Genomic DNA, 10,113 nt, shown 5'->3' on the forward strand with positions numbered 1-10,113 from the left:
CCAGGGCCCAGGCCCGGGGGAAAGAACCAGGGCGGCTGCTGAAGGGTCCCCTGGAGCCGGGGGTGCGGACAGGGGGGAGCAGTGGGGCCCGGCCTGCCTCGGTCGGGCTTGGCCCGAGCCCCGAGGGCTGGGGGCCCCGGCCCGCTCCGCTCCCGGGGAGGGTACAGAGCCCCTCGGCGCCGTTCCCAGCGCTGCGGTGACGCTTCTGAGCTATTACTTTGGGTACAGGTGTTTTGTGGACCTGAGCCGGCAGCAGTGTCACATGAACCACGGAGGTCCTGGGTGGTCCCAGAGGCTTCCAGCCTCCTCGCGGGGCCTCCGGCTCCGTGTCACTGCTCTGGCCCCGTTCCTGCCGTGAGAGCAGGGATGCTCCGGGGCTGGCACGGTGGACCTGAGCAGCACGGCTTCCCTCTCACCCAGTCACCTCCTGCGTTTGGCTTCTCAGGCACCCAAAAAGAAAGGATCGACTAAAGGGAAAGGTCCGGCAGTGGTGGATGCCTTGGACCTGGAGGACATGAGCAAGGAGCAGGTGAGAGATTCCCCAGGCCACCAAGAACAGCTGTTGGAACCCCTGTGTGGCGCCTGGCCTGACTCTGGGGACAACAGGTGGCAGAGGGTGACAGAGACGAGCAGCCGGGGTTTGTGTCACTGCCTGATGCCTGTCTGGGCTGGGGAGGGGCGTTCTTGCTGTTCCTGGAAAGAGCAGCCACCTCATCCCACCCTCTGCTCTCCTGCCCTGTGTGCTGAGCACTGCTGAGGCACATCCAGTCCTGGGGTCAGTTCTGGGCCACTCATGGCAAGAAAGAGGGGCTGGAGCGTGTCCAGGAAAGGGAACGGAGCTGGGGAAGGGTGCTGGAAACCAGGAGCAGCTGGAGGCGGGCTTCAGCCTGGAGAAAAGGAGGCTCGGGGGGGACCTTCTCACTGTCTGCAACTCCCTGACAGGAGAGTGGAGCCAGGTGGGAGTCACGCTCTGCTCCCAGGGAACAAGGGACAGGACCAAAAGAAACAGACTCAAGTTGCACCAGGGCAGGTTTAGGTTGAATATTGGGAAAAATTCTTCATGGAAAGGGCTGTCCAGACCTGGCACAGCTGCCCAGTGCTGTGGTGGAGTCCCCATCCCTGGGAGGATTTAAGAGTCATGTAGATGTGGCACTTGGGTACATGGTTTAGTGGTGGCCTTGGCAGTGTTGGGGGAATGGTTGGACTTAATCTTAGAGGCTTTTCCAACTCAAACAATTCCATGATCCAGGAGTATTTAGACACCTGAGAATGGTGTTACTGGATACTGCGAGCCCAGAACCCTGTTGCAGGCTGCTGGAAGTGGGATGAGGTTTTGTGATTCCTTTTCCAGAGGCTGTTGGGTTCAGTCAGGGACCTCCCCTGCTCTATCCCAATGACAACCACCATGTCCTGCCAGGTTTGGGACATGGAGTCTCCAGAGGCACGTGTCTGAGGCCTCCCCTCTGCCTTACCTGTTTCTTCCTCTCGGCTGTGCAGCTGCTGCAGCACGTCCAGCGTCTCCGGGAGGAGCTGGACCGGGAGCGGCAGGAGCGGAATTCTTTCCAGCTGGAGTGTAACAGGATTCAGAGCTGCTGGGACATCACCCGCCGGGAGCTGGAGGAGAAGAAAGCGGAGCTGCGGAGCCGGGACCAGGAGATGGAGGAGGCAGAGGAGCGGCACCAAGTGGAGATCAAGGTGGGGGAGAAGGGCTCCATGTGAGCCTTGAGCAGCTCTGAGGAGGAGAAGAAGGGGAAGAGGAGGAGGAGCTGGGAATGTCTTGCCAGCATCCCAGCTTCAGGTGTCTCCTGCTGAACCCTTCACCCAGTCTCTGGCCTGTCCTTAGGTGTACAAGCAGAAGGTGAAGCACCTGTTGCATGAGCAGCAGGAGACCCTGACAGAGCTGAAGGCAGAGGGAATCCTGTCCCTGAAGCGGGCCCAGAAGGATCACTGGGACCAGGAGCAGGAGCTGTGGAAAGAAAAGCGCTCCTTGAACATCAAATTGAAGGAGCAGGAGTTGGCCAATGAGGCAGCGGTGACAAACCTCTGCCTGGTACGTCCCTGACCAGGCTGGAGCCACCTGTGAGGCACCTCAGCCACAGGGTGGGAGCAGGGGCAGGATCCTGCCTCCCTGGTTCGCTCCATGGGGTGGGGTTTCTGGTCCAGGAATGGGGAGGAGGGATTCTGGGATGACCCCTCTCCTGCAGCAGGGAGCTGTGAGAGCAGCTGGAGAACCTCCAAGCCACTGTTTGCACCAACATTGGGATCAGAATCCTTTCCCAGGGAGCAGGAGGGAATCCCTGGGGGTGGGCTGACTCATGATTTGGTTCTCTCCTCTAAGATGGAGCTTCTCCCTTACAGAAACATGAGGAGGAGATGGCCCGGCTGCGTAGCGACTTCGAGGCACAGGCCAAAGGTCAGAGGAGAGGCAGAACCTGCAGGAGCAGGATGGGGAGAGTTGCTCTGGGCTTCTGAGCAGCACCTCGAGCGCATGTGGACTGGGGGTTCCCTCCAATTCTGGCAATTTTTTCTGTCCTAGTTCTGACTGTTTTTTCCCCTCAGTTCTGGCCAGTTGTCCCTCAAGTTCCAGCTGTTTTTCCCAATCACTTCTGTCCAGTTTCCTCCCCAAATCTGTCCAGTTTGCCCTCCAGTTCTGGCTGTTTTTTCTCCCCTCCCCATTTTGGTCACTTTTCTTCCCCAGTTCCAGCCAGTTTTCCCCCAGCTCTGGCCATTTCCCCTCCCCGGTTCCCTGTGCTGTGGCAGTGCCAGCCCTTCTCCTGTGGGGTGGGATGTCTGGAGGAGCCTTTGCTGTGTCCTCACTCCAGTGTCCTCCTCAGGGGACATTTCAGGTTGTGACAGGCTCACTTGGGGCTTTTCCATGCCCTCTTTCCAAGGATGTCATTCTTGGGCTCAGCCCTCCCCGGGCCCCACAAGGGTCTCGATGCCGATGTGGCGGCACAGGAGCTGGGGCATGGGGTCTGCAGGAGGCCCCCCCTCACCCAGCCCCCCTGTGCCCCCCAGAGATGGATGCCAAGTACAACAGGAAGATGCAGGCGCTGCGGGAGGAGATGGACCTGCGGAGGAAGACAGAGATCCATGAGCTGGAGGAGAGGAAGAACCAGCAGATCAGCGAGTTGATGGGGAAACATGAGGGGGCTTTTGGTGACATCAAGAACTACTACAATGATATCACTGCCAAAAACATGTCACTCATCAGCCTCCTGAAGGTACTGCCTATCCCTGTGCCACCCCTCCACCCAGGGACCACTCCTGCCAGGGTGTCACCTGGATTTGGCAGTTCCCAGTTGTTGATGTGGTTGCTGCTGGTGGGCTGAACATAGTCACATGAGCAGGGAGGGTGTCCTGAGGGTGGGGGTGGGTCTCTGAGGGGCTGGGCAGCTCTCAGGAGCCAGCACTCGTGTTCCTAAGAACAGGAGCAGGTGGAGGAGATGAGAAAGAAGGAGATTGTCTTGGAAAAGGAGAAGACAGATGTGCTACTGCAGAACAAGGAGCTGACGGAGCCACTGCAACAGGCCCAGGAGCAGGTGGCTGAGCTGCAGAAGAAGTTGGCTCGCTATGATAAGGACAAGGAGATCCTGATGGTGCGTGGCCAGCCCAATCCTTTCCTGGGCTCGTTCCTGGGGGGAAAGCAGTGGCCTCTGCCACTCAGTGTGCTGGGATTGCTGGGCAAAGTGAATCCCATTCCGCTTAGCTGTGTGTTTGTGGGATCTCAGATGGGGATCCAGAGAGAGATCAGAGTAGCCCTCGCTGCAGAGAGGTTGGTGTGGGGTTGGCCTGGTTTTCTCTGCTGCTCACTCTCCTCCCTTCCTAGAACACATCCAAACAGTTCCCAGACAATCACGTGCTTCTTAACGCTCCCTTCCTGCTCACAGAACTCCAAAGCCCGTCTGAAAGTCACCCAGAAGGAACTGAAGGACCTTCAGTGGGAACACGAGGTGCTGGAGCAGCGGTTCAGTAAGGTGAGAGCTGCAGGCAGGGCTGGACATCCCTTTCCCTCTCCAAACCCTCTACAGAGGACAGGGCGTGGGGGCTTAGCAGCGCCTGTGCTTAGCCGAGGGCTTTCCAAAGCTAATCCCGAGCCGGGCGATAACCGCTGCTCCCAACAAAGCTGCTCCCAGCTCCAGCCTCTCCCACGGTCAGCAGACAGGCCTGGCCTTGTACTTTGCTAAGCAATCGTGCACGCTCCAGTGGGCCCCCCGGGCTACCGGGGGCTGCGTGGGGCAGAGCTGGGAGGGATTGCCACGGGCCTCTCTTGCCGGCGTTCCAGGGTTGCTCCCCTGCTGGTCGGGGCGTGGTGGCTTGGGATGAGCCCTGCAGAGTGAGTTCTCCCCCCCACTAACCCAGATAAATCTGTTGAGGCAGGAGAGAGCTCATTTGCAATTCGTAGAAATCCCCAGGAATATGAACATTGATCCGAGGCCTCGTTAACAATCCATCATTAAGACAGCGCCAGATTCAGAGCGTTCAGAAATAGACTTTGGAGGAGAGGCTGTGTCCCAATTAGGACACTTATTAACTAGCTGTGAGCCAGGGATTGCTGCCAGCTGTGGGGAGGAGAGGAGAGGAGAGACCCCCCTTTGCCGGGGGGCCCTTGCTGGAGTCTGAATTAGTGCCAAAGGGAGCCTGTTGTGGTGTCCCTTGCCTTGAGGGGAGGAGGAGGAGGAAGGAGAAGCACAGGTGCTGCACCATGGAGGGAGGAAGCTGTGCTGCAGCACCTGTCTTCCCTGTGGGCTGCAGGTGCTGTGGGGAATGGCTGGGCTGAGCTGCCAGACCAGTTTGCTGCCTCGTTTGTGCTCCACACCATTAAGCAGACCCCAGTCAGGCTCCTGTAGGCCCCTCTGTGCCCCCTGAGTTCCTGAGGGTGGTGTGACACCATGCTGTGCCATCTCCTGGAGCAGGTCCAGGCAGAGCGAGATGAGCTCTACCAGAAGTTCACCAAAGCCATTAATGAGGTGCAGCAGAAGACGGGGTTTAAGAACCTGCTCCTGGAGCGGAAACTGCAGGGACTCCTCAGGCTCCTGGAGCAGAAGGAGGTGGAGCTCGGCGAGGTCGTTGCAGTCTCTAACCTTGACCCCAGCGCCCTGTCCTTGGTCTCACACAAGCTGAAGGTACTGGGGACTGGCGAGGGCAGGTTTTGGGGGGCAGAGCCTGCTGTGGAGTGCCCACAGCCCCCAGAATGTGCCAGTCCCTTTCCTGTGGGGCTCCAGCTGCCATGTCACTCCATACTGGCACTCCCAGGGCCATGTGCAGTGCCGCGGGGCACTCGGCTCTGCCTCTGGAGTGGAGTGTGTGGGTGTCAGAGTTTGGCACTGATCTGTCCCTAGATGGGGCCTGTTTGGAGGAGCATGGCCCCAGGCCCTGCGGCACTGCCAACACCCCATGCTGCCACACAGCTGACTGCTGGTGGGTCCGGTGGCTCCCGAGGGCTCTGTGCACAGGGGTTGCACCCAGTGAACCTCATCTGGCCACAAGGGACAGTGCAGACAGGATCCCGGGGCTCTGCGGCATCTGCCATGCTAAAAATACATCTGCAAAGAGCCCAGAGACCCACATTCCTGCAGCCTGCCACAGCCAGAGCTGGGGAGCAGCGCTGGCTGTGGGTCGGGCACAGACATGGAATGACAGCTCCACTGCCTCGGTGCCCTCCCGCTTGTCCCCATGCAGGTCCCCACTGGGGGGAAAGCTCTGGAGTGCCCTGGGAATGGGTAGCATGGCCGTGGGATGGGCAGCAGATGTGTCACCTCCCAGCAGGTGGAAGGAAAACACATTCCTGGGATGGCGTCATGGCGTCGGGCTCTCCCGCAGCTGCTGGGGTCCCCAAATTCCTCTGCTCAGCTGCCTTGGGGAGCCTGGCTCCCTGTAATTCCCTTGGTGCCGTGGTGGCAGGGTGGTGCTGCCGTAACAGGTGCTGCAGAGCAGACCGGGATGGCTGTGGTGTTGATCCAGAAGGTCCCTGTCCCTGCCTGGAGCTGGCTGTCCCTGGCAGTGCCAGTTGGAGGGGGCAGGGTGGTGGCCACCTGCCAGGCTGTGCTGCTGGATGCTCTGCTGGTGCTGCAGCTCCTCCTTGTGCTGTGCCACACTGCTCCCGCCTGCAGCATGGCCACCATGTCCCCGGGGCTGGACAGCATGGCCTCACACCCTATCTCCTTCCACAGGATGTGCTCCACTCCAAGAATGACACCATCCAGGACCTGCAGCTCCAGTTGGCCCGAGTCTGCAAGGTGAGGTTGGGAAGGAATCCTGGAGGGATTTAAAAGCTGTGTGGATGTGGCACTTGGGCTTGTGGGTTAGTGGTGGCCTTGGTAGTACCGGGGGAATGGTTGGACTTAGAGGCCTTTTCCAACCCAAACGACTCTGTGATTCCATGTCTGTGGTATGGGGGATGGAAATAGGACCAGGGGGTACAGGAAGCCCCTGCCCTGGGGTGTGGAGGGCTGACGGGGACCCTCCTCTTACAGGCACACAATGACATGCTGCAGACCTTTGAGGCGAAGCTGACGGCCTTCGGCATCCCCCTGGACAACCTGGGCTTCCAGCCACTGGCCTTCCCCCTGCCAGGGCAGGAGCTGGGGCAGGGCCCTGCCGGACTTGTTTCGGTGCCCACCTGACACTGGCCAGCACTGAGGGTCCCACTGGCACACTGGAAGTGGGGCTGTGCCCTGTTCCTGCTCTGTGCCATTAAACAGACCCCAGTGAACATCTTTGGGACCCTCTCCTCTCCAGGGGAACCATGATGCAGCTGGAGGGCTCTGGGCATCCCACCAACCACACCAGGCTGCCCCTGGGGCTCCCTCCTTCACTCCCCAACCAGAAGGTGATTTTTTGAGACAAATGGTGGTGTTTGGAGCCTTTAATGGCATTAGTGGCATCGTTCCTGCATCCCTGAGGGGAGGCTGTGCCCCCCTAACTGCCCCGGTACGTTGTGTAGGAGTAGGGGCTGATCAGCAGTGGGACATGAAGCTTCTGTGCTGGATCAGTAATGGTGAAGATGACCTGAGGGAGAGCAAGGAGGCAGTGGTGGGGATCCCCCTCCCAGAGCCGGGCCCAGGGGGTTACAGCCCCCTCAAGCCCGACCGTGGCCCCAGACCTGCCCCAGGCTCCCCACGCTCCGTACCTCCACATAGGGGTAGAAGCTGGTGTGCCCCAGCCCCTGCCAATACGGTGCTGTCTCAAAGTGCAGCTTGTAGGTGCCGGCCTTGGCCTGTCCCGCTGCCAGGAGGGGCCGGCAGCGCCCATCCGTGTCCGTGTACCTGAAACCAGACCAAGCCAGCCCTGCTGTATCCCCAGAACCTGCCCTGATCATACCCCTGAGCACTGGCCCTGCTGCTGGCAGCCCCCAGGCGAAGGCTGGGCAGCTGGTTGTGCCAGGAGCCTTCAAACAGCTCGCAAGGGACCGGCGCAGGCAGTTCGTGCCCATTCCAGTGTCACCATCTCCTACCTTGTGCCAGCTCCCTCCACTGCGGCCCGGCTCCACCAGCTGGTCCAGGCGGATGACGCAAGGCAGCTGCTGGGCAGCCCGTGACTGTGTTAGCACGTGGGTGGTCAGGGAACCCTTCCCCGCATCGGACATGCTGTCAGCCTGCAGCAGAGGGGGAAGGGGGTCTGGGACCTGTCCTGGCAGCACCGTGTGCCTCCCCTTTGGCTGTGCCATAGCCCAGCCCCTCCACCCTGCTGTGCCCCACAGCTGGGTTATGGGCCCCTACCTCCTTCCCATGCCACAGGGCTCAGCCCCAGGCACCACAACCACCATAGTGTGGGTGCTGGCTGGTTCCTGCTGGGATGCAGGGCTCTGTGCCTGCAGCAGCACCACGCTCCCTGTTCACCTGCCTGTCCTGGTGGGCCAAAGCATGGCGGCAGCAGCCAGCCTGGACCCAACAAGGAAGTAGCCCTGTCCCAGCAGCCCCATCCCTGCCCACAGTGTCACGTGTGGGTGGACACTGACCCCCAGACAGCTCTCTGGAGCTGTCTGGGGTCAAGGTCAGAGCAGTTGGGGCAGCTGGGCCCCTTCCTCTGCTGGAGCTCCCGGGCTGGAGTGGGACCACAACTCGGCACTGTGTCCCAGCAGCCGGCACGGTCAGGGCAGCCTCCCTGGAACAGACCAGCTCCGCTGCCAGCCCGACACCGGCACCGGCTGACACGGAGAGGCACCCCAGTGAGCTACCTGGCTGTCCTCGGTCCCGCTCAGCCAGGGGCCTGTGGCCGGTGACACTGCGCAAAACGCCATCCCTGGCCCTGGCCGCCCTTCCTGGCGCCACAGCCTCTCCCCACAGAGCTGGTGTGGCTGGATGCCGCTATCCTGGCACAAGGCTCCCGCAGAACTGGGTGCTCCTCCCTAGCTGGGCTGAGCCGGCACAGGCGGCTTCCCACTGGGAGCTGTGCCCAGGAGCCCCACTGGCACCCACTCTCCAGCAGTGCTGCAGCCCTGGGGCTGGTGGCCCAGAGCCTGGCGGGAAGATGGGGGGCCGGGCCAGGAGAAGCTGCCGTGGAGCTGCCATCCCAGCCTCACCTCCCACCACGGAAAGCACCTGGAGCGCGTTGGCGGTGCGGCAGCCGGGTGTGTGGGGCTGCTGAGAGCCAGCACCGGCTTCACCGCAGCCTCACCCTGCCCGTCTGGGCTGGGTGGGCAGCGGGGGGGCTCAATATCTCACCTGCACTGTGATGCGGGCGGTGGTGGTGGCTTGCAGCCCGTGTCCCCCCATGTCGGCTGCCTGGATCTCCAGCGTATATTCAGGGACCACCTGCAGTGAGAGGCTGCGTCACACCTGAACTGGGAGTGGGCACTGGGTGGGGGCCGAGCCCAGGACTCACCTCTGCCACTAGCCCTGGCACGGCCACAGAGATCAGCCCGGAGCTGCTGTCTATGGTGAACATGCGGGGCTGGGGCTGCTCCGGTGCCTGGCTCAGGATGGAATAGACCACGACTCCATTGTTGGAGCTCACAGCATCGTCTGCATCAGTGGCCAGCACCCGCAGCACTGGCATGCCTGGAGTAGGTGGTTATTGGTGAGCTGTCCCCTCATCCCCCCAGCACTGCCTCTCAGGCAGCAATGGTGGTCCCACCTGGCTCAGCTCCCTCTGGCACAGACCCATGGAAAGCTGCCTGGGAGAAGATGGGTGGGTTGTCGTTTCGGTCAGTGATGGTGATGATGATCTCCATGGGGTCCTCCACAGGCTGCCCGTTGGCTGACACAGCATGGGCATAGAGCTGTAAGAACACAGTCAGCCTGTGTGCAGCCCTCAGGACCGTCCCCCCCTGCTGCAGGTCCCACTCACTCACTGTGTATTTATCCTTCTCCTCCCGGTCCAGAGGCTTCGTCACCTCCAGCCACCCTGTCTCCTGTTCGATGATGAAGATGCCCATAGGGATAGTGTCCACTCCTTGTCCTGTGATGCTGTAGAAAACCTTGGTCTCCTTGTCCTTGTTGGATTTGATCTGGTGGTGAGGCATGAAAAGAGGGGTAAGAGGGGTCCTGGTGCTCCAGGGCCTCTCATTCCCACACCCTGTCCCCTCAGGGCCATGTACCTGCACCAGCTTCTTGGGGAAGGGCCCCCGGTCGTTCTCAGGGCAGTTGATGGGGGGAATGACCCAGTCCCTCTTCTGCCGCTGGAGGCCGTGTCTGTGCTCTGGGAAGGTCAGCGTGTCCCACGGGATGGAGAGTGAGGCTGCAGGACTATGGAGGAACGTGGCTCTGCCCCGGGGCTCTGGGGTGGCTGTACAGTGCCCCTGGCCCCATTGGGATGGTCCCACCAGGAGGAGGAGGAGGAGGAGGAGGAGGAGGGTGAAGGTACAGCATGACATGGCTGCAGCTGCACTGGCTGCTCCCCCGGGTGCCAGCTGGGGACCTTCCCTGTGGTGTCAGTGACCTTGGCTGCGTCCTGCCAGGAAAGCAGTGCTGGCTTTCCAGTGCTGCCAGCGCCGGCGGGGGGAGCCTTATATGGGGGCCCAGTGCATGAGATGCTGCTCCAGGCTGGGGGGGATAAAGGAGCCCAGGAATCCCCCAGGGCACTGTCCCTCGGGGGCCACAGGACCCCCCCCTACTCCAGCAGGGTTGGAGTGCAGACATGGTCGCCCCCGGGGGTCCCAGTGCCGGCCTG

General features: G+C 61.2%; 2 protein-coding genes across 2 annotated transcripts; one reads left to right on the forward strand and one right to left on the reverse strand.

The window, feature by feature from the left end:
- The first annotated feature begins 398 nt into the window (after positions 1-398).
- Positions 399-7,004, forward strand: GAS8 (growth arrest specific 8). The gene is made up of 10 exons (XM_029964591.1): positions 399-529; positions 1,498-1,695; positions 1,844-2,050; positions 2,359-2,413; positions 3,019-3,224; positions 3,432-3,599; positions 3,891-3,977; positions 4,917-5,126; positions 6,174-6,239; positions 6,477-7,004. The coding sequence occupies exons 1-10, from the start codon at positions 515-517 to the stop codon at positions 6,624-6,626; spliced, it is 1,362 nt and encodes a 453-aa protein (XP_029820451.1). The 5' UTR covers positions 399-514; the 3' UTR covers positions 6,627-7,004.
- On the reverse strand, positions 6,820-9,817 carry LOC103761050 (cadherin-1). The gene is made up of 9 exons (XM_029965540.1): positions 9,542-9,817; positions 9,296-9,451; positions 9,079-9,223; positions 8,827-9,002; positions 8,667-8,756; positions 7,555-7,597; positions 7,458-7,522; positions 7,133-7,270; positions 6,820-7,011 (listed from the first exon to the last, which is right to left on the reverse strand). Exons 1-9 carry the CDS (start codon positions 9,815-9,817, stop codon positions 6,922-6,924), a joined length of 1,179 nt encoding a protein of 392 aa, XP_029821400.1. The 3' UTR covers positions 6,820-6,921.
- Between the last annotated feature and the right edge of the window lie 296 nt (positions 9,818-10,113).

The sequence above is a fragment of the Manacus vitellinus genome, unplaced genomic scaffold, assembly GCF_001715985.3.
Source record: "Manacus vitellinus isolate BGI_N305 unplaced genomic scaffold, ASM171598v3 scaffold_10_pilon, whole genome shotgun sequence".
Taxonomy (NCBI): Eukaryota; Metazoa; Chordata; class Aves; order Passeriformes; family Pipridae; genus Manacus; species Manacus vitellinus.

Coding starts and splice junctions, on each gene's coding strand:
- LOC103761050 (XM_029965540.1), bottom strand. CDS start 9,817: ATGTCATGCTGTACCTTCACCCTCCTCCTCCTCCTCCTCCTCCTCCTC. Junction 8,757..8,826: donor TGCCAGGGCTAGTGGCAGAG/GTGAGTCCTGGG, acceptor CTCTCACTGCAG/GTGGTCCCTGAATATACGCT. Junction 7,271..7,457: donor AGTGGAGGGAGCTGGCACAA/GGTAGGAGATGG, acceptor TGGTCTGGTTTC/AGGTACACGGACACGGATGG.
- GAS8 (XM_029964591.1), top strand. Junction 1,696..1,843: donor GGCACCAAGTGGAGATCAAG/GTGGGGGAGAAG, acceptor GCCTGTCCTTAG/GTGTACAAGCAGAAGGTGAA. Junction 2,051..2,358: donor CGGTGACAAACCTCTGCCTG/GTACGTCCCTGA, acceptor TCTCCCTTACAG/AAACATGAGGAGGAGATGGC.